Genomic DNA, 23,978 nt, shown 5'->3' with positions numbered 1-23,978 from the left:
AGAGATTTAGGAAAGGTGTAAACTCAGCTTTCAATTCGCTGAGGACAAAATCACTTTAACAGCTATAGGTTTAGCCACAGAAGAACCACTCAGCTTCTAAAAACCAGGCAAACAATTTAAATTGGCAATCTGGCAGCAGTATAACATTGAGGACACATTCCCAACTTAATGGAGAAAACTCAGGAAGGGCCACATGGAGGAACAGAGGACAAAAGTTTTATGGTTTGCTGGGAATGTCAAAGAAAATCAGATAACAGATGAAATGAGGTTTATCAGTCACCCTACTGGTTTCAAGGGCATGCTGTGGTCATTGCTGTTCCCGTGGAATAAGTCACTCCTTGCAGAATGCACCAGCTCAAGTTTAATCAGCCTCACAATAGCCTAGGAAAAAGCATCACTATGTTCTCCCAGAAAAATTGGGCACCTGAAGCCACAAGGCTCAGAGGAAGAACTATGGGTTACACAGGTAAGGAGAGAATCAAGAAATTGCACCCATGGGAGGGGAGGAAAGGAGATACCAAGGGGAAAGAGAAATGCAGTCTATTGAGCAGCCCATGGTGATCTGGTGATCAGAAAAGGAGGTGGTCACTTTGGTCACTGAAGTCCAAGGCTGATGTATCCGCATGTGACAAGGTTCAGAGACCATCTTCTCCTACTACTCTTCACTGCCAGCCTCCTCATCGCTGTCCTCCCCCAGAGGAAATTCCCTTGTGGGCTTCTGAGTTGCACATATCCAAGTCTCCATGGCATAGTCCTGGCTCAGAATTGCCTGTAGCAAGACACAGGAGGAGAAATTATTGCACATCTTTTATCAGTCTCCCTGTTCCCTTCCCTCACTAGCTCATCCAAGTCTAGTGTTGCTCAGGAAATATTCAAGAAACAAGCCTAGTACTCTTCTTCTGCTTCATTTACAAGCACAAGACCAGCCAAGGCACCTCAGTATAGCCACCCTGGTCAAGACAAATATCTGTCGTGTTTTTGATTGAATCCTAATAGTGCTAGTACAAGCTACAGTAGGGAGCCAGCTGAAACCAGTACTATCCCCTATCTGGCCTCCCTGTCTTCTTTCATCCCTGTGACCAGCCCCTACATCCATCATTGAGCCACCTAAACCGTTAGGGTCCTCATGCTGCAATAAAATAAAGTACCTTATTAACTAAAATCAAAAGTTATAGCTCTCTTCCCTGTGGTTTTGTACTTTAAATCATTACCTGGTAAGAACAATGGCAGACATGAATGAATGATCCCATTGGAATTTTGACCACCTTGAGGAGATAATGTGTTAACTCACATTTTGCTGGTAACTGAAGTATGGGATGCCTTTGATGAACCCTGGCCCAAACTCTTTATAACCTTCTCAGTTTTGTTCTTTACTTAGGGCCCTTCTTAACCACCCAGTATAAGAGGGGAAGTGGTTAGTAAACAAGGGAAAATAAGAAAGAGCACAAAGGAAAAATAAAGGTGAAAATGGGATCAGAAAATATGACAAAGCAAAAAAGACTTCCAAAGATGGAGGAAACAGCATACGATGAAAAACAATGAGAGAAAGGGAGATCAAAAACAAACAGAAGATTATTATTCATTTCTCAGAGTCCACAGACTATATAAACAATGAATTTTGGAACACTGCATCAAAAGCTAATGATGTATTTTATGGTGAGTAACATAACATGATAAAAATTTTTTAAAAAATTATTATTCTTTTAGCAATAGTCACAGTCTCTTACAAGATTTTCCTCCTTGGCTGGGGGGCTTCTCAGGTAGTAGCAGAGAGGAGCATAGATGATGTTGATGACCCCAATAATGACCATAAGCCAGGGGAAGCCAATGGCATGCACAATGGCACCCCCAGTGGATGGGCCTGTGAGGAATAAACCAAATTCGCAAGTGTTTATTGGCCCTTGATCACACAGAAAACACTATGCAAGGAGCAATGGGTGACCCAGAGGATGTCCCAAAGTCAAATATCTCCAGAACCCTCTGGCTTTACTCTCAGCTGGTAAACAGTAGATAAGAAAAAATGGGACACCAAGTCCTGTGTGCTCCCCTCTCCCCTGCCAACATACCTATGGCAAAGCCCATACAGAAAGCCACATCAGCTATGGCATAGACACTCCCATACACCGAGGTATGACGCAGGTCCACCAAGTGTCCCATGATGGGCATCATAGAGGAATCAACCATGCCTGTGGCCAAAGGAAACAGGACACTGTCAGCTCTACCCACAGTCCCCTCCCTTTTTTGTGGCACCATTCTTTCTTCTCCTCCCTTTAGTCTATTCCATTTGCCTGCTATCCTCCCTCTCAGCACTAACACCTATCCCTGGTAGGAGTTAGGAGCCCACAGCTTTGCTAGCCACCCTCCTGCTCCTTCTCCCTTTCCATATACCTCCTCTGATCTGGCCCAAAGCCAAAATTCAGGGGACTTTGGCTCCTTTGAAAGTACTCTTACCTATGGAAAAGCCAAGCCCTGCATTGGGGCCAATGAGACCAAAAATATTGTGAGCCAGAGGAACCTGCAGCAGGGAAAGAGGAAGGATTTATCAGGAGTCCAATCAGTCACCACAAAACAAAGGGTTTTCACATGATATGCATTTATTAGCCATATGCTATGTACCACATATGTTAGTTATCGGGATTATCACTTCTCTTTATGAAGAAGAATCTTTACCTTTATTTTAAAGATATGAAAGTTAGATTGGTATCATTTGGATTAAATGCCCTATCCAAAGGTAAAAAGCTAAAAAGTGGCAAGATTAAGTCTAAATCTCAGATTTGACTCCATTTTACATAATAATGGACCTCTTCTATTGCAAGAATTCTTCCTCAGCTTGCTTTCAACACCCTCCCAGACATACACTTCTGTCCTCACTCTTCACTGAATGGAGTTTCCTCTCTTTTCTATTAGCAACATTCAAAGGTATTAATTAAATCCTAATTTGGTAGCTACTGGGGCAAGAAGAGAAAGGAAACATACAAGCAACTAGTTATCCATAGTCTAGAGGGGCGGATGGCATGTTTTGGGGTGTTGCGTCAGTAAGCTTATGAAACTCATTCTTTTGCCTTCCCAATCCTCCACTGAAAGACTTCCTTTCCTCTTTCACTGCTTCCTTAGGTCCCTCACTGAACACTTGTCACCTGAACCTGCTACCCCAACATATTTACCTCTCAGAGTTTTAACATACCATCTAGACGTTAGTGGCTAATAACAACTTTAGGGATTATTCCTCAAAAGGTAATTATAGTTTATCAATAGCTTGCATTAAGATTTACTGTGGGCCCACTGTGGTGTAGTTTATATGGACAGTCCTAAGAGAGGCTAACAGATCCCTTTCTACACTGATGAGGATACTAAACAAAAAGAGGTGACATATCTAGCTCAAAATCACACAAGCAGGAAGTAGCAAAGCTGGGAATGATGTGGAACATATGCTCCTGATCAAGACCTCCAGGCTTTCTTGATCACGGTACTCAGTGCTTTACAGCTCTAGGAGGCAAGTGTATGTATGATCCCCATTATGAGGAGGAGAAAATGAAGGCTTAGAGAGCTTGAAGGGGCTTTTGAAAATAGGAAAGTTCTTCTTTTTTTTTCTTTTTCTACCTAACATTCTGGCACTAGAGACTGCAACTCATGTGATGATTCCCCTGGTGGCTTATGAGGTCTTGTTAGGTTGAGATAAGTAAATTAAATCATAAAATGAACCACTTTAATGGCTCCAGAAATAGGTATCAACATGAATTTTTTCATGTGTCCACACATAGGGACTCAGACCTCCGGCTACAGCTGCTCCACTACCCTTTTCCCCTCCTTCTCCACCTCCTTTAATGGGATGCCTGGTGGCATTTCTCCCAGAGCTAAATTCTTACCCATGTAGAAACAGTCTTTCCAACAGTCATTGACAAGTTAACCCTCTGTTCATTTCAAAGGAAAATTGTCTTTAAATGTCTAGGGGTCTCTCTCTCTCTCTCCTAGACTTCATCGTACTTACACAAAGCAAGCTGGTGCCTACTACAATCATCCCAATCAGGGAGCACAGCCACCTGGAAGAAAAGAGCCATCACAAACTATGCTAAAGGGAGAAATCCCTTCCACCTATCATCTTATCTCCACTACACCAGCCAGTCCTACACTCCTAATTCCATCAACCCCTTAGGATGTGATAAAATGAAGACATCTCTACATGATCCATTTGTAACCAGGTGAACCCTTTCCCTGACCTCCCCCTTGCCTGGTTCCATATCTTTTTCCATAGTAGAAGCAGAGGAGGTTCAATAGGACATATTCTTTCTTCCACTAGCAGAGGAATCAGTTTACTCAGAAGATACCTGCCCCTTGAAAGTAACCCTCAAACTTAATTCATGCTCTTTCCCAATTCAGACTACCTCTCACTTACTCGTATTTTATCTGGTCTTCAAAGCCCATCACAAAATGCACAAAAAATACCAAATTTCTTTCCTTTTCTGATTTCCTATAGCAGGGGTTTTTAAGCTTGTCTTAAAATCTGTATTCTGAGCTTCAAAGATAAAATTGAAGCTGTTCTCACTGTGGTAGAACAAAATCCAGACTTACTTTTTAGCCTCAAACCCTTTCCATTTGGTAGTCTCTGAGGTACCTCTTTAGAACTCTCTAGGGCTCCAGGGAACACAGTTTCACAACACTGCCCCCAAAATAATGAGCTTTTTCGTAGCTGTTCTCTGTGGGGTTATTTTAGCTCTTCAACTAGACAACAAACATCTGGTAAGTAAAGGTTATCCATCATATATTCACAACCAACTCAGGGCCATCCTTTATCCATATCCTCTTCACCACCTATCTACTCCTATCCTCTCTGTAGGCGGCTTTTATCCATGCATGCTTGTCCTAAACTTCCAACCTTAGAGAAGCTGTTCATTATCCTAGGTGCGGGGACAACCTCAATAATCTCTCCCATCTTACATTCCTATTATATTCTCCACATATTTCCAGGCTACATACCGACCCATCTTGTTGGCCAACACACCAAAGAGGTTGGTGCCAATGAGGTAGGACACACTGGCAGGCAAGAAAGCAAGACCTGTAGAAAGACACAATTCTAAGATGAGGATATGCCCAATTTACTACAAAATACTATATTTATGACAAGATAGTGAAGTTTCTCTGTTACCTTCAAGGATTCCAAACCACTTTGTTTTGTGTGTTGGAGATCCCTGTGCCAACCCAGAACAGTTGACATGAGGCTCTACACTTCCACTTTCCTCAGGAGCCAGGCTTTGTTTAGCTTTAATACAATGTCCTTCCAGCTCCCCCACATAGATTTCCTAAAGAATAGCCCTAATGAGAAATTCATATGTAAAAATCCTTCTGATTATCAACATAAGAATATCATCAGTCTTAGAAAAAGAAATACATATTACCTGGGAAGTGAAATTCCTGCCTTCCTATTCACCTTTCTTTCCATTGCTCTAGTGGTGATCTTGGAAAAGTTACTAAGGATTTCAGAGCTTTACCATCCACATCTGGCAAAAACAAAGCTATGATTCTATCATACCAATTTATACTGAGGAGCAAATTGGATAGCATATTTAAAAGTATTTTGTAAACTGAAGCACTGGTCACATTTATTTCTCCGATGGTAGAGTCATGTGCTCTAGAGCATGGTCTTTGAAGTCATACAGTTCTGAGTCTTATTCATTCATCCATTTGTTCATTCATTCAGTACTTTTAATGAGCTTTTACTATGTGTCTGGTGTTCTAAGATTAGAACATGATGGGATAAATAAGATGGTGTAAATAAGCTAGAAAAAAATCTTAGCTTTTAGGGCATTTACATTTCAAGGGAGGGAGCCAGACAATAAACAAGTAAACAAATGAAAGAAAAGATAATTTTGAAAAATAGTAAGTTGTATGAAAAACATTTAATATGGCATGGAAGTGTGACCAAGAATAGAGCTAACTTCAGTTTGGGGGCTGGTAAGACCTTTTTGAGGAGATGACATTTAAACTGAGATCAGAATGACCTAAACAGAGTATTTCAAGCAGAACAAACAAGTAAGCAAATAAAAACATCTCATGCAAATACAAAGATGTTAAAGAAACTATTTGTCTCTTTTAGGAATAGAAAGGAGGTCTATGTGGCTGAAGCACAATGAGCAAAGGGAAGAGTAATAGAAAATGTAGGCCTAGAATTTGGAATTTATTCCAAGCGCAATGGGAAACTTTGGAGGGGAATGACATATTTTAATTTACATTTTTTCAAGTCTTTTGGTTGTGGTTAGAAGAATGGGTTCATAGGACAAGAGTAAAAGCCAGAAAACTATTTGCAGAACCCAGGAAGAAAGTGACAATGTTTAAGCTTGGATATCATGATGGAAAGAAGTGACCAAAATATTATTATGGTGGTAGAGTCAGTGGAACTTTCTGTTGAGTTGGGTGTGGCCATAGTTGGAGTGAGAGAAAGAGAGAAATCAAAAATCATTCATTTTGTCTTACTTAGTTGGGTAACTGGAGATGGAGGAAGAGCCTGGGGAAACAAGGTTTGAATGCATATTAGATATACGGCTGGAGATGCAAGGCATTGGTGTACAAGATTAGATTTCCAAGGACAGAGCCTAAGCATAGATATAAATATTCATTTATTCACTTATTCAAGTTCAAAATGATCATTTACACATGGTTCTTAAGACCATAGGAAAGACTGGGATAACCTCTGAAACATTAGATAGAGAAGAATAGAGATCCAAGGTCTGAGCTTTCAGGGACTCCTACATTTAAAAGTTAGTAGGGAATCGCACTACTGGGTATTTACCCCAAAGATACAGATGTAGTGAAAAGAAGGGCCATCTGTACCCCAATGTTCATAGCAGCAAAAGCCACAGTCACCAAACTGTGGGAAGAACCAAGATGCCCTTCAATGGACAAATGGATAAAGAAGATGTGGTCCATATACACTATGGAGTATTATGCCTCCATCAGAAAGGATGAATACCCAACTTTTGTAGCAACATGGATGGGACTGGAAGAGATTATTATTATTATTATTATTATGACTTATGGAATAAGTCAAGCAGAGAGAGTCAATCATCATATAGTTTCACTTATTTGTGGAGCATAAGAAATAACATGGAGGACATGGGGAGATGGAGAGGAGAAAGGAGTTGGGGGAAATTGGAGGGGGAGATGAACCATGAGAGACTATGGACTCTGAAAAACAATCTGAGTGTTTTGAAGGGGCGGGGGATGGGAGGGTGGGGGAGCCTGGTGGTGGGTATTATGGAGGGCAGTATTGCATGGAGCCCTGGGTGTGGTGCATAAACAATGAATTCTGTTACACTGAAAAGAAATCAAATAAAAAAAAAGTTAGCAGGGAAGAGGAGATAACAAGGGTGATAAGAAGAAGCCAATGAAATAGTTTAGAGGGGATGGAATGAAGAAGGAGGAGGAAGAAGAACAGAAGGAGGAGGAGGAGAAGAAGATGAAGATGAAGTAGAAGAAGTCAGAGAAGAAGAGGGAGAGGGAGGGGGAGGAGGAAGGCAACAACAACAACAACAAGAGGAATAAGTGGTGGAGGAGGAGGAGGAAGAGGAGGAGGGAGAAGAAAAGGAGGAGAAGTAACGGTGGTGGTGGTAGTAGTAGTAGTTTGGCCTCTGAAGGAGTTAGGATGCTTCGACCACAAAAAGAAGGCAGTGAATATGCATACAAATGCAGGAAAATTAGTATACTTAGTGATGGGAACATGTGAGTTCCCATCTCATTGCTTCTGATTTCTCAATGACTAGGAGCTAAGAATGATGAAAGGATGAGGATGTGGAAGAGGTTTGAATGGATAAGTATAAAACAGTCATTTCAGAAAGTGGGAAGGAGGACATAACTGGGGACCTAGAGAAAGATTGTTGGGCAATGTGAAAACCTACTTTATTTCTTTAGCCATAAATGTAAGGTGAGACCAACAGCCTTGCTGTGCATTTTCCCACAGCCCCAATGTGCCACTCATGCATAGACAAGGAGTAGGCAAACAGATTGGCTTAACCAGAATCAATGCTGTGTCAGCTGACAACCCCAGAGGGAAAGCAGGGCAAAGGAATTAATACTTTCAAAGGAGTAACATCATGATGGAATTCAAGCTGAATAAATAAAAAAGTGAGGACATGAGAAGTGATAGAAAATAGAAAATGACTTGAGGCCAATGGATTGGTGATCTCCATGTGGCCAAAATTTGTTGAGATGGGATATTAGAATACCTGAGTAGGGAATATGTGAATTGATAATTGGACTGAATTATCTGAAATTAAATTTCAGAGATAATAAAATCAATGTCAAGGTCAAAAAGGTTTGATTGGTTAAGGTGGAAAGGAGAAAAAGATCACTGCAAAAGATTATTGCAAGAAAGTAGATTAAAGAATAGGCCAAGATGTTGGTAGAATTATCCACCTGGATATTGAAGCCATCAAGAATTGTGAAAGGTGGGGCGCCCGGGTGGCTCAGTGGGTTAAGCCTATGCCTTTAGCTCGGGTCATGATCCCAGGGTCCTGGGATCGAGCCCCGCATTGGGCTCTCCGCTCAGCAGGGAGCCTGCTTCCTCCCTCTCTCTCTGCCTGCCTCTCTGCCTACTTGTGATCTCTGTCTGTCAAATAAATAAATAAAATCTTAAAAAAAAAAAAAAAGAATTGTGAAAGGTGGGAGCCTGGGTGGCTCAGTCGTTAAGCATCTCCCTTAGGGTCCTGAGATCAAGCCCCTCATCGGGGGGTCCTTGCTCAGTGGGAAGCCTGCTTCTCCCTCTCCCACACCCCTACTTATTTTCCCTCTCTCACTGTGTTTCTTTCTGTCAAATAAACAAATGAAATCTTTAAAAAAAAAAAAAGAATGATGGAAGGAATAAAGGAGAAAAGAATATGAGCCAGGTGTTGACAATTTTAACAAATGAAAAGGGATACCTAAGGGGTCAATAGGTGATTGCAGTGAAGAGAGGTGGAGGGGGGTATAATATAATGACATGACCTTCAAGGAAGTTGGAGTCTTTGAAGGAGAATAAAGAAGGAATAATTCTGGGGTGCCTGAGTGGCTGTCAGTTAAGTGTCTGTCTTTGGCTTAAGTCATGATCCCAGTATCCTTGGATCGAGACCCTAGTCAGGGTCCCTTGCTCAGAGGGGAGTCTGCTTCTCCCTCTCCCTCTGCCCCTCCTCCTGTTCATGCTCTCTCTCTCTCTCTCTCTCTCTCAAATAAACAAATAAAATCTTAAAAAGGAAGAAGAAGAAGAAATGATTCAGAAGTAACAAAGGTGAGTGAAGTCTAGAGGACCATGCATTTCCATCAAGACAGCTGAGAAACAGTGCTCTCAGGAAACATTCAGCTCTCAGGGCAAGAAGATGATGGAAATGTTTAGAGAAGAGTTTGAAGACACGGGACCCTTGTCAATGACAGGAGGTTCTACAAGCTCTAGGAATTTTTGGAGGGGGAGATAGGAAATTGGATCAGATTAAGAAATTTATGAAATATGGGGATAATAATAATTCCTACCAGATAGGCTGCTTGTGAGCCTTGAATCAGATACTGTGTGCCAACCATTTTGCACAGTGTCTGGCACAGAATAAGTGCCCTCTGCACATCAGCCTTAACTGTTATTGTCCTAACTGGTTAGTAACAGGGTCATGACTTGAGCCCAGGCCTTCACCTTCCAACTTCATATGTTTGCACTATCCACACCAGAGCATGACAGCACAGATGTCTCTGGCATAAGGTACTGCACAAAATGAGCAGTGAGAGTTTTTTCAGGTCTCACCAGCCTCTCTATGCCTTTCTGTACCTACAGGAAACAACAGTGCCTAATAGAAACTGTCATGATAATTACAATCAAACCTAAAGTCAACAATTCACCAATTACTGGTTGATAGCTTGTTTGATTTTAATATTCTCTTTCACGGGGTGGAAGTGAAGCATATCTTACTGTATTTGTCTATTTGCACAGGGCTGCAATGTTTCCAACTGTACCCATTTGTTTATGTTTAATTGCTTTTAAAAATTTAGAACCATAACTATTCCACTGTTTACTGGAGATCTGGAGATAGGCACCTCTAGGAAGCTTAATATCCTCCTAGATATATCTTCTTGCTGTTGTTTTAAATGATGTGGAATTTCCTAAATGAAATTTCCTCAACCAATGTGACTTGCTCTTTAAGACTGGGTATAGCTTGCATTTTCAGTAGCATTTTTTGCAAAATATATTCCAAAATATATGTTTATAGACAAACATATATTTTTTCACAGCATATCTTCCAAGGAGCAAGGAATTACACATAGCTGTGACTGTCAAAATAATTTCAACAAAAACAATGGTGAAAATAGTTATTTTTATTTACATAGTATATCTATCCTGTATTCCAACCAATTGTGCTAATCCCTTTGCCTATTTATTTTTAAAGATTTTATTTATTTATTTGTGAGAGAAGGAGAGAGAGGTAGGGGGAGGAGAAGAGGGAGAGTGGCAAAGAGACTCCATGCTGAGCACAGAGCCCCACACAGGGCTTAATTTCAAGACCCTGACATCATGGCCTGAGCTGAAATCAAGAGTTGGACACTCAACTAACTGAGCCACCAGGTGCCCTTGTGTTAATCCCTTTAGAATACATAGATGTATTTAATCCTGAAAACAACTCTGAAAGCGTCTCCATTTCCTCAAATGAAAAAAGGTGGTGTTTGAAGAGGTTAAATAACTCATCCAAGGTCACAACTAGTAAGTGGTCAGGAGTCAAACCCAGGTCAGCCTGTTTCCTCCCCACAGGGAGAGTACTGGGCACAAAATGGGTCACTTAGGGAGTACTCAGTCACAGACTACCAATCACTCTCAAAAGTGCTGTCTCCTCCAAACAACTTTGACAGGTTGTCTGTGTTTAGTGCAATATTTTTCAGTGTGATCCCTGATACTGTATCAGCATCACCAGGAAACTTAAGAAAATGTAAATTTGATTCTATTGAATTTCTGGGTGGGGCCCAAAACTCAGAATTTTAACAAGCTCTCCAGGTGTTGTGAGAGCTTTTGAAGCTAGACTTAGAGATGCAGATAGCATTGAGGAAAGTTGTAAAGGAGTGTGGGAGACAAAGCTCTCTCAGTATTCTTTCTCTCCTGAGAGCTTTCAACTGCAGCCTCGCCTGCATAAGGGGCTGTATAGAATCAGCCTAGTGCATTTCACTGGGTTTTACTAGCCTCTCAATGCCTTTCTTTGTGTAGAGGAAACAGTGTTGCCTTCTAAGAATTGTCATGATAATTATAATTAAACTCAAAGTCAACAATTCACCAGTTACTGAAGGCTGGTTTGCTTTTAATATTCTCTCCTATGTGGTGAAGAAGAGCTGGGAGGAAGCTGCTCTGAGCTGTGTTTGCCCACCTGCACCCAGAGCCTGAGCTGTCATAGCCTTGGGGCAGAGCACCAACTAACTCAATTAATTGTCATGGTCCGAGGCATTAGCAGCCCAGAAAAATCCAATTTGAAGCTAAGAGTGCAGCTTGGAGCCCTGCTTAGAATAGTCCCCTACAAAAATTAGATTTAGTGCTTTTTGTTGCATGCTGAGCTATATCAGGTCTTTATCAACTTCCCCTCTGGCCCCATAAGACTCTTCCCCACAGGGACTGAATGGCGCAACAGCCTTCTTTATTCCCTGTCCTCGGGCTTCCTGGGAAGGGCCAGAACCTCCTCTCTAAACTCAGATGAATCACAGGGACATCTCTCCATGAAGAAGAGGTAGATCTTCCAGCTGGAAGCCTCCATAAACACCTTGTTAGAGGTAAAAGGAGAGCAAAAGCTAATATAGGGGAAGGGGAGTTGAAGAGAGAAAAGTGTGGATGGTAATGGTACGTATTAATATTCTGCAGGTGCAGAGCATTTCCACATATTATGCCATTTATTTCTCAAATGACCCTTTGAACTAGACAGTATTCCAATGCCCATTTCGGAGATGAGAGAGTTGGTGCCCAGAAAATTGATGTGGTTTACACAAGTTTACATAGCCAATCAATGGAACTGAAATGAAAACGTGGATTTTTGACTAAAAATCATTGATCATTCCAATCATATAAAAAAATGGGCAGAAGATATGAACAGACACTTCTCCAATGAAGACATACAAATGGCTATCAGACACATGAAAAAATGTTCATCATCACTAGCCATCAGGGAGATTCAAATTAAACCCACATTGAGATACCACCTTACACCAATTAGAATGGCCAAAATTAGCAAGACAGGAAACAACATGTGTTGGAGAGGATGTGGAGAAAGGGGAACCCTCTTACACTGTTGGTGGGAATGCAAGTTTGTTCAGCCACTTTGGAAAACAGTGTGGAGATTCCTCAAGAAATTAAAAATAGAGCTTCCCTATGACCCTGCAATTGCACTACTGGGTATTTACCCCAAAGATACAGATGTAGTGAAAAGAAGGGCCATCTGTACCCCAATGTTTATAGCAGCAATGGCCATGGTCGCCAAACTGTGGAAAGAACCAAGATGCCCTTCAACGGACGAATGCATAAGGAAGATGTGGTCCACATACACTATGGAGTATTATGCCTCCATCAGAAAGGATGAATACCCAACTTTTGTAGCAACATGGACGGGACTGGAAGAGATGATGCTGAGTGAAATAAGTCAAGCAGAGAGAGTCAATTATCATATGGTTTCACTGATTTGTGGAGCATAACAAATAGCATGGAGGACAAGGGGAGTTAAAGAGAAGGGAGTTGAGAGAAATTGGAAGGGGAGGTGAACCATGAGAGACTATGGACTCTGAAAAACAATCTGAGGGTTTTGAAGGGGCGGGGGGTGAGAGGTTGGGGGAACCAGGTGGTGGGTATTGGAGAGGGCACAGATTGCATGGGGCACTGGGTGTGGTGCAAAAACAATGAATACCGTAAAAATCATTGATCATTCTACCACATAGCTAGGTATATTGTCACTCAATAGCCCCTCTCAACCCCTCCCACCTTGCCTTTCTTGGGCTGCTTCTTGGAGGTGCTGCCTGCCCACTCAGATTTGATTTACAGGTATGGACAGAAAAGATAACTCTGCAAAGGAAGAACATTGTGCCTCTATGACTCTGAAGACCTGGGCCTGATAGTGCATCTCAATTACCTGAAAAAAGGCGCATGGCACACACCTACCTCTGCCTAAGCCCAAGTTGAGGAACAAGGTCACTTACCTAACTGCCATTCAGGTGAGCACATGGTCTGCATCATCCAGATGGGCAGTGTGGGCTCCAGCATAGCCACTCCCATGTTAGCAAAGCAGAGGGAGCCTGGAGAGACAGTTCTGTGAACACCAGGGCTACGCAGAAGCCCAGACCCTCCCATTGCAAAGAGAGGCATTTTCAGCTTACCTGCAGCCACCAGGATATAAGGGTCTTTGAGAAGTGTAAGGAGAGGAGTCCCCCTGGCACTCTGAGAACATGGACAACAAAAAACTTCCATTTTTACAGTGTACATCTCTCCTATTGTCATAGAATCTGAGAATATGCAGACACGACCTTAGAAATCATCTATGTCAGCTCCTTTAATGAAGAGACCAAACACCCAAATCAAAGGAGATAAAGTGAATTCCCCAATGTCACAGAGTCAGCTGGCAGTATACCTCCTGTGTGCAAGGCAAACACAGTGGTAGTCACAAAGAGTAAGACAACATATCCCAGACACAATTCTTGCTTTCAAATGATCGTCAACTAGATGAAAATGGATTGTCAGCAAGGCCAGCAATGGGCAATGGGTGCCTGGACTCCTGGTCTTGGGCCTCACCACGAGATCTTGCTGGTGTTAATGTTTGCCCACAGGCAGAGTACTGAATCCCAAAGGTGAGCCCAGAGGTGATAACTTAGAAAGATCTTCAAGCATTCTGGAGGCTTCATCCTGACCATTTTGAGCCACATTGGCAAGTCAAGCTGAAGGTGTTTGAAAATACAGATTAAAATGCAAGCCTAAATGCTCAGTTCTAATTTCCCCTTTCCCTCAGAAAATCTTTATTCCAATTAAACTCAAATCACTCCACTTTCCTCCCATGCATTCCAGCAAGTTATTTTTCCTAAACTATGTTCATGATTTTGTTTTGTTTTGTTTTTTGTTTTGTTTTTGTTTTTGCCTAAATTACCTTCTTTCTCTCTTCAGGTCCAGCTCCTACCCATTCTCAAAGGTTCCTTCTTTTCCACTGTATTTCCTGACTCAGTAGCTGAAACTTCTCCCTCTAACAAACTTCCTGAGCACTGTGCCCTAATCTGTGGTGCTAACTACATTCTATTTGATAATAATTTAATGGTTTTGATATAATAACCCTCACTGCATACTTAACAGGAGTACAATAAAATATTCAGAGATACTAAAACTAAATATATAATTCAAAATAAAGAGATAGATCTAAATCACAAAATACACATAAAGAAGTCCAATAAGGCCTTTAGCCTAACAATTCCACTTATAGGAATTTATTCTATAGATTACTTCCAATTTTATAAAAATGCATATGCATAAGGTTATTAATTGTAACATTCATTATAAAATACTGGCAATTACCTAAATGTTCAAACATAGGGGATTAAATAAAATATGGCATGCATACAGTGGTATTTCCTACAGGCAAAAAAATAATAATTGAATTTTTGAATATGTAGAATATTATCATCTAAGTCAAAACCATGCAAAAAGATATTAAAGGAAAATAATTTCTCCTCTTACAACACTTTTGGTACCATATGTGAGGGCTTTCCCACCAAACAATTCTTCAGTTCTCTAAGGGTACCAGCTGGGTGTCTTATAACATAATTCAGTTCTGCATTGACTTCTTAGGGTTAGCACAGACACCACAGGTAAAGGGCTCAGTCCCACAAGACTGACCCTCTCAGATCCCAATTGAAAATAATGGGTCCCGAGGTTACTCACACTTTTGTCTGTCTTGGCTATAAAATCAAGGTTTTTAGTTCAGACTTCCCCATACTTTCTGTACTTCCTTATCTTTCATTCTTTGTGGTTTGATATGGATTTCCCAGAGACATCTGTGGCTTGGAGTCAGACAAATACCAACTCTGATATTTAACCATGATATAATGATAGTCTATAAAGATGCTATTTGGGGAGAGATTATCTAAACAGTCTCTAAGAACTTTTCTAGCTCTGAGGTATTGTAACTATGAACATACAAGTCCCAATGTCATTGTCTTTTGGTTCTGAGTTTATATATATATAAATTTTGTAATATTTCCTTGATCCCTCATAAGTCCTTTCCTCCATCTTTGTCCAATATCAGACCAGACTGCCCCCGCCACCATCTCCAATGCTACCCTAAATATGACACTACCCAAGTATAGTTCTCAATTTCTTTGACTCCACTCCTCTTCATCTTTCTTCTTTTGTTTTGACACGGATGATCTGGGGGGGAGGGTCTTTGTAAATATTCATTCTCTATATCCTTTGGCAATGGAGCTTAGTGTCAACTTACCTCAGGAGAGAATTTGGAAGGCTGTAGGATACACAGCTGGAGTGCTAAGAAAGAAAGTGGGAGAGAAAGAAACAGTTTATTTTGTCCACTGATTAGTTGAAGGCTTTAATAACAGCCACATTGATATCACTCTATCATGTACATATCTAACTCCCTGAGTTTCTTCCTTGTTTCCTAAAATAGGGCAGTCCTTGATCTTTAAAGCACGTCGAAACTGACACTACAGCATAGTGCATTCCCAATCTGACTTAAGCTATCATCTCTCTGGTGACTGCTTATGGTGACTTACCTCCATCCAGTAGTGCCAGGAAGGCCAATATGAGGAAAGGTGAAGACTGCCCAACAAACGAATACATCACACTTCCAAAAGGAGCTCCCACTGGAAAGGCAAAGCAGGCACAGATTTTAGAAATAAGGACAAATTCCTAGTTGGTGTGACTTGTCCACATTTACTCAATGAACCTCCATGTAAGGTTCTGGGGACTCAGAAATGAAGAAGACCTGGCTCTCAGGAGCTCACTTTCTACTAGAGAAAATGCATGTGGTGGGGGTGGGGAAGGGGAACCCAAATAATTAGAACATGGTGAAGGGTAGAGTTCAACAGTAAAGGTTCAATCTACAAGGTGCTGTGCAAACACGATTCATTGAGTTCAGGTGAACACAGGGCTTTGTCAAGTGGGTAATATAGGTGGGGAAGAAGCATAAGTGAAGAGCATTGAGGCATCATAAAAGAGAGTGTGGTTGCAGTATAGAGGTTCCTCAAAAAGCTAAAAACACAGCTACCCTACAACCCAGCAATTGTACTACTAGGTATGTATCCAAGGATACAAACATAGTGATTCAAAGGAGCACATGCACCTCAATGTTTACAGCAGCAATGTCCACAAAAGCCAAAATATGGGAAGAGCCCAAATATCCAAAAGATGCATGGATAAAGAAAATGTGGTATATATGATGGAATATTAGTCATTAGAAAATGAAAGCTTACCATTTGCAATGACATGGATGGAACTAGAGGGTATTATGCTAAGTGAAATAAGTCAGCCAAAGAAAAACAAATACCACATGATTTCACTCATATGTGGAATTTAAGAAACAAAACAAATAAACATGGAGGAAGGGAAGGAAAAATAAATTAAGAGGAAAACATAGAAAGAAGCAAACCATTAAAGACTCTTAGCTATAGGGAACAAACTGAGGGTTGCTGAAGGGGAGGTGGGAAGGGAGGTGGGGTAAGTGGGTGAAGGGTATTAAGGAGGGCACTTGACATAATGAGCACCGGGTGCTACATGCAACTGATGAATCACTGAATTCTACCTCTAAAACTAATAGTACACTATATGTTAATTAAATTGAATTTAAATTAAAAAAAAAGTTAAAAGAGTGTGGTTGGATAACAAATAGAAGAATATCAATATTCAGTGTGCAGTCACTAGAATATGAGTATTTGGGAGAGGAAAAGTAGAGGTGGGGAATGTCAAGGCCAAATAATCAAGGGCCCTGTATATCCAGATAAGCATCTACTTGGTCTTGTGGACAGTGAAGAAACGTGTTTTAGCAGGGGAGAAATACCACCATCTCTGGGCAAAGGAAGTTTCTTCTGGTGGCACCTTTGCAGAAGGAGGGAAGGTACAAGAAATCAGGTAGTAGGCTGGTTCCAACTGGGATGTGATGAGGAACCGACCTTGAGGAAGTGGCTGTAGAGAATATTAATGGGCTTATCCATTTGAGAGTGAGAAGTGATAAAGGAGACCAGGATGTACCAAAGTTTCAGCTTGGATGTTTGGGAAAATGGATGTTAACAGAGAGCAGGATTTTTGTTCCCTCTTCTCCCATGGTTTTGGAGGAGAGGGGTGGATATGTACCAGGAAGAGAACTTTGGTGTTTTCTCTTCAACTAGCTTGTGATCTCCTCTAGGGAAGGAACCATTTTTGAGGCTCCTTACCTAAATTCCCTGTGTCCTAGCATTGACCTTGGCATATAGTAAGTGTTCCATAAAATATGTGACTTGGAATAGTCAATCAATCTATATGAGGAATGAACCTCAAAGAAAATACATTATGGTTTAGAGTTTGGGGTTTGAGTCCAGAATTTGAGTCTATATCGTGGCTCTGGCATTTTCTATCTATGTAAACTTGGATGGCTATTTAACATTTTTTTATTCCTCATTTCTGTAGTGGAGACAATCATTACCTCTTGACAATGGTGTGAGGATTAAAAGAGATTATGTCTGCAATGTATTTTGCACAAAATCCAACAAAGATCTCCTCTCATTTTGGGAAAGCACTGGTGAGGCAGCAGCTGCTAACATGGGGGATATTTGCTCACTGGAATAGACTAGGTTTCTTCCAATTCCAGGATGTCATGGACTATTAAGCTTCTTAACAGGAAGGGGATTTTGCCTTTCCTGGGAAAAACTTCAGGACTCAAAACATGATTGGACAGAAAAATAAAGAAAATCCTATCTTCCATGACCCTTAGGAACACTTGCCTCATGGAGCATCTTCGAAGAGTATGCAGTATCTTACCCTTTGAACCTAGATTTGAGACCAGGTGCCACTTACCCAGCACTCCCAAAGCCAGACCCCCCAAGGCAATTCCCATGGCACGCCCTCTCTCATAGTCATCAGTATAGACACTTGCCAGCATCCCAAGACCTGAAAGGAGAGGGAGATAAGGAGTTGGCATACAGGAGCCCTCTGTCTGCCTCTCTCACAGAATCCCTGTTCTATACTTAGTTTACAGTTTGAGGGGTCTTGTAAAAATTAGCCCATATTATTTTACAAATACTGTCTCCACTGGTCCCCCAAAATTCCCACATTGCTTACTCCTTCTGTTCACAATATCGTTAGAAGCACAAAAGTCTCTGGGAAGGGTAATACAGAATACCACCGTCCATTGATACAGCATTTCATTGCATTTTATTATTTCCTAGCACATTTCTCTGAATGAATGGACATGGAGTAAATCAAAGGAAAATCTATAAACACAGAACACTATTCTGTTCAGTGGAGGTGCCCAAGGAAGAGGGAAGTACAGAAGACATGTGGAAGATAGCATGGTCTGGGCTCTCTTATCATTTACCCATGTGTAAAATGGCATAAAATAGCTACTTCATAGGATTACATTAAATATTTTATTTGATGATACTTTGCAAAGTGATAATGTTACTGGTAGTATTAGCATTATTTTATTATAAAATGATAAGGGGGGGCCAGAGAAAAGACCATAGAGAGCCATTAAATAAAAGCCTGGTTTACTTCATGGTTTTACATTGGTCTTGCTTTGCCTGAGCTGTCTGTATGTAAATATTATCAGAGAAAGTTATGTCAGGCTTAGGGATTTATAACACTGATAAGAACTCTACAATTACCTTGTTTTTGAATCATAATTTCTGCCCACTAGAATACTTTCCTACCTACTCATAAATCTTATAGGGTCTGAAGGTAGTAAGAGATTGTGTGTGTGTGTGTGTGTGTGTGTGTGTGTGTGTGTGTGATGTCAGCATTACCTGCAACAGATGAAAATGAAGATCCAATGCCTTGAAGGGTTCGGGCCACAAACAGTAGGGTATAGGTACCAGAAAAAGCAAACACTGTGTATAGAGAATAGCAAGAATGCTCCAGTTAGCAAATTGTCTTTGTTCCCTCACCACCGGAAAATGTGCCCATGATATTATAGATATGAACCACTATGTATATGTTTTAATAAAGGATGATCATTGTTCCCCTGTTCTTGGAGTTGTCTTTATAATCTCCCACACCTTAATCAGGATTGTATTTTAATTGACATGAAAACTAAGAAGCCACAGAAACACAAACCAATTTACCACACAGTGGATGGAAGCCTAGATTTTCACATTTCTGGCCCAAAGCTCAATATCTTGTCCACTGGAATCATGCTGTCCAATAAGTATAATGCCTTTAGACCCTACTTCTCAATCCTTCATATTCAATACCCAGATTTACCTTTGTCATTGTTGGGCTCCAGTGGGTCATCAACAGTGAGGGAATAAAAGCTATGTGTAATTGAAGGACCCATAAGCATTGGGTAGAAAATAGTATCTTAGATATTTCCTCTTATCTTATAGTGGAAACTATTTTAGCCAAATCAAATCAGTGAGTATGTATTAAGTAATATTAGATATACAACTATACAGCATCATGTGAAATAAAGAGAACGTCAAGTTCATGTCCTTTAAGAGGTTCCATCTACGTGAGACTAGCATACACAAAACTGACTACCAAACAGGAATATGTTATCAAAAACTAAATTACATGGTGTTGGAGGTAAGCTTGGTAAATCCAGACACGTCTCACCTCTATATCAAGACAATGCCCTTGAAAGAAAAAATTCCCCCAAAGTATCTGAATCATCAGAATCTGAATCCCTTTACCCTTTCATTACAGATATATTGGGTTGTTTGATGTCTTGTAATCTTCTCTCATTACTTCTTTATGTGATCACACTGTCTCCCAAACATGTGCATGTTTGGTCCTTCTTTGCTGGGCTTCCAATATCTTCTCCTAGGCCTTCTGATTTCCAGTCTGTTCAAGGTTAGTTATTTCCTATTTCCTTTTTTAGAAAGATTTTTTAAAGATTTTATTTATTTACGTATTTGACAGAGAAAAGAGCACAAGTAGGGAGAGTGAAGGGCAGAGGGAGAAGCAGGCTTCTGGAGGAGCAGGGACCCAAAAGACAGACTCAATCTCAGGACCCTGGGATCATGACTTGAGCTGAAGGCAGATGCTTAACTGACTGAGCCACCCAGGTACCTCTATTCCTATGTCCTTTGAGAATAGAATGGCCAGCTTTTCCCAGTTTGCCTAGGACGTTGTATATTCTGGGAGGCCCCCGAATCCAGGACAAAGTAAAAAGGTTGGTCACCCTATGTAGGAAAACCAAAATAATTTCTTTCTCACTTTACCCCCAACATGGGTTACCACTTCGCTCCTAATTAGATTAAGCATGGGTCTCAGTTAGGAGCCCTTAATGGTGGTAAGGGGCATCAGCAACTTAAAAAACCCCAAGGAGATGCCCCATAAGATTCCCTAAAGACCAACATTTGCTAGAATTCAACCAGTTTAGTATAGTAACACTGGTTATGACATGGAAACAATAATTATTTAATTGCAGAGAATCCAGCAAGGTCCTTATGCTAAAGAGTTCGCAATAGTCTAGCATTATCCTATTTTGCAGGGTGTTTGTTGTATCTCCCCAACTCCTAGGCTGGAAGCATGTCATTCCATTCTTTATCTTTCCCCAGTGACTTCTGCCATCAAGACTTATGTGTGTTACATAAAGTTTTTTGGAGAAAATTATGAGTCTCATTTGAGGAAACAAAGAATCCTATTAGTTTTTAATTTATTATTTGGCATAGCCTGAGATTCTAGAAGTTCAATAAACATTTCTAACTTGAATTCCCTCATTTTCTTTGATTTACTAGAATTTTCACAAGTAAGCTCCAGTTCTCAGAACTTTACAGATCAAGTTCCTGCTCTTTGCAACCTTCCAGCATTGACTCTAACAAATTCCTATTAAGTATTGGTTGAGAAGAGTCAAGCCATATGCTGAAAGGGAAGAAAACTTGAGGAGGAGCAACAGAAAAGGCAGAAAAGTAACTAAAAGTTGATAAGAAAACAGAAAGAAGGAGATATGTTATTGGGAGTCAGCAGAGATATCAGGGAGCCACCAAAGGCTCCAGAGGGCTGCCTTCTCCTTCAGTTAACCTCCCACCGCACACCACCCCCCATCATTCCTTCTTATTTTAATTCTCAGGGTAAATTTCCAGACAAAATTTGTTTACTTCCTGTTCTTACCCCATCTCTATTTTATTAGAACATTTATCTGATATTGGATAGACTATTTGTCTTTCTCTTTCTTGTTTTTTTAGCTAATTTATTTCTCTAAGCTATGACCTTTAATGTCCTTACCTCAAGGCAGTAGACTTTTTGGTATTATCTAGTTGCTATTGTCCAATTTAGATTCTTTGCTGGCAGTCCTTTACCTTTGTGTATCAAAATAATACAACCTCTTCCCAAAGTTGGGATATTTGGACTAACCTCGTTCAAGGGACTACTGACACACACACAAAACAGCATATCTATTAAAACAAACTACAATTTTCCCCAGTTGAAGGAAGTAAAGTATCCGTTCTTCTATAGCAGAATATACAAATTTCAACTAGACTGATTTGCCACTACTGCTCTAATACCCATATTCAAAATTGCAAAGGATTTTGCATAGACCATTTAGTCAGATGCCTCATTAGCTAACTTGACCCTACTCTCTGCATTGTAGTGCATGTGATAAAATCAAAGGTAATCAATGAAAGAAATAGAAGAGGAAGCAATTTACTTACTAACTGTGGAGAGAAACAGGATAACAAAGCCAGCAAACATGGGGATGTGATATCCAATCCTAAAAGAAAATTATGAAGAAAAAAGATACAGTCCCAATAGACATCCATATACTTGGGCTGTTTTTTTGTGGGGTTTTTTTTCATGTGATTGGGAAGAGAAATGCAGTTATTTGAGTACATGGATAAACGTGTCTCTGAATGCAAGTGTACAGATAGGACATGATATATTAACTTGTATAAGTAAATGAGCAAACATGAAATTTACCCATAGAACAGGGCCCAAATCCTTTTTTCCAGAAAAGATGACCTAGTTAGAGTGTATATCCTTTGAAACATCAGGATAATCCCAAACATTGCTAACAAGCCAGTGCTCCAGATTGCAGTAGTCCTGCCTTGGAGCCATGTTTCAAGGCACTGCAATAATATCAGCAGTATACTTCTGATCACTGGTTCTTTTTTTTTTTTTTTTTTTTTTGGTGCTCAATAATCATTACATCACTAAGAAAATTTGAAGCCTATGGCATTTCATCAATATCATGTTACCCTTTGGGTAACCAGTTTTCCAAACAGTTGTTTGCCCTGGAGATGGACAAATGAGTTTCCTTCTTTTTCCATTCTAACTACCTTTATGATACCTTAGCCTATCATCCTCTTACTCCTGAGCAGTGAGTACCATGTAGAGCACTGTACCCATTAAGATACCTGTTGGTGAGAGGCCCCACAAATGGGTTGACCAGAAGTTGCATCATAGCCTTTGAAGCAAACAGAACCCCAACCCGTATGTTCTCTTTCTCCAGAAACTCTGTGCCTTGCAAGCAGTTGTTTTGTTGTGCTGGGATGGCTCCAGTGACTGGAGGGGGGATGGCGCCAGTATTGTCATCTGTCCATGCTGTGCCATTGGGTGCACTTTCTTCGATAGCCACGGTGTTGTTATCAAAGAAGGAGAAGATGGTGGAGAATATAGGAGAAGTAAGGACATGTTGAGAAATTGTGGTGGAACCAAGGTAGAGAGGAGTGTTGATTTCTTTGAATTCTGTGGCATACAGGAAGTTGGGTATAATGGGCACTGAAAATCGAGAAAGACAAATGATGAGAGCCAAGGACACTTTTTAACACTAACTGGTTCAGGGGCATTATTATGAGCTTTACACTCATGTTTAAGGAAGCTGTCTAAGTGACATAATTTGAAGCCTACTTAAAGAACTGTACATGCCAAATTATCCTATTAAGTGCCTAAATTCTAACCTACATACAACTGGTCCTCATTACTCCTGAATTCTGTATTGGCCAATCACCTACTTCCTAACATTTAGTTGTAATCACAAAATCAATACCCATGGAGTTTTCAGAATTTTTCTTGGACACGCAGGCAGAGGGTGGGGAAAATTTCAAGTTACCAATGGTTACTTTCACAGCTGAGGTGGAAGAAGATAGTCTCTGTCTTATTATTTCAGCTCTCATATAAAGATGGCAGAGCATGGAAATGGTAGGAGCAGGGAAGTATAGTGTAAGAAACTCTAGCTCTGGAGTCAGTTGTATATAGCTTGAACCCCAACTGGGCACCTAAGGCAAGTCATATGATACTTCTGAATCTCATTTTCTATTTTGTGTTTTCTAAGCATAAAAAGAAAAATTCTCAAGTCCACTCACTGCTGAATTTTATCAGGGTGTATGCTGCCTGCTGGGGCCCAGAGCAAATTAACCCCCAGCATAAAGACCCAAACATACCCACTACAGTAAGCAGCATGTTGTCCAGAAGCAGAGCAACAAATACCACCACAAGTACCAGCTTCTGTGACTCTCTCCCCTCCTTTAGCAACTGCTGAGAAGTGTCCAAAAACACCCTGGGCATGGTGATGGCTGGGCTGGGAGCGTCTTCTCCAGTTTCTTATGAAAGGTCCCGTTACAGCTATAGGTCTTCTGCAGCCTTTATAGAAGAGGGGAGAAATTCTGCCCAGACAAGTGAAACTCACTAATAAAATGAAAAGTGCAAGTAGTTGCAAATACTAGGATGTATTTGAACCATTTCTTTGCCTGTATCTCTGCTTACTTCCTATACATCTCAATAATCCCACCTGATTCTCAGATTGCCTTCTAAGAAAATACTGCTTACTGGCTTTTTATATCTGGAATTCTACCTAGCACATTAAGCAGATTCTAGCTCTGTTCACGTA

General features: G+C 40.6%; 1 protein-coding gene across 1 annotated transcript; it reads right to left on the bottom strand.

The window, feature by feature from the left end:
- Window positions 1–655: 655 nt before the first annotated feature.
- SLC18A1 (solute carrier family 18 member A1) lies at window positions 656–23,656 on the bottom strand. Its single transcript, XM_032855907.1, has 15 exons — window positions 23,533–23,656; window positions 22,507–22,870; window positions 21,805–21,863; window positions 18,955–19,038; window positions 18,008–18,100; window positions 15,733–15,822; window positions 15,444–15,487; window positions 13,342–13,402; window positions 13,165–13,260; window positions 4,975–5,053; window positions 3,989–4,040; window positions 2,452–2,515; window positions 2,067–2,186; window positions 1,728–1,861; window positions 656–769 (listed from the first exon to the last, which is right to left on the bottom strand). Exons 1-15 carry the CDS (start codon window positions 23,654–23,656, stop codon window positions 656–658), a joined length of 1,578 nt encoding a protein of 525 aa, XP_032711798.1.
- Between the last annotated feature and the right edge of the window lie 322 nt (window positions 23,657–23,978).

This window comes from Lontra canadensis, unplaced genomic scaffold (genome assembly GCF_010015895.1).
Source record: "Lontra canadensis isolate GAN:19392208 unplaced genomic scaffold, GSC_riverotter_1.0 scaffold10, whole genome shotgun sequence".
Classification (NCBI taxonomy): domain Eukaryota; kingdom Metazoa; phylum Chordata; class Mammalia; order Carnivora; family Mustelidae; genus Lontra; species Lontra canadensis.
This window is presented reverse-complemented; position numbering and strand designations above follow the sequence as displayed.

Excerpts from the sequence above, each read along its gene's own strand:
- SLC18A1 (XM_032855907.1), bottom strand. The coding sequence starts at position 23,656 with ATGCCCAGGGTGTTTTTGGACACTTCTCAGCAGTTGCTAAAGGAGGGG. Across the intron at positions 19,039-21,804 it reads CCTGTTTCTCTCCACAGTTA|TGTTTGCTTTTTCTGGTACC; the intron begins GTAAGTAAATTG and ends CTCTATACACAG. Across the intron at positions 18,101-18,954 it reads TTCATTTTCATCTGTTGCAG|GTCTTGGGATGCTGGCAAGT; the intron begins GTAATGCTGACA and ends CTCTCCTTTCAG.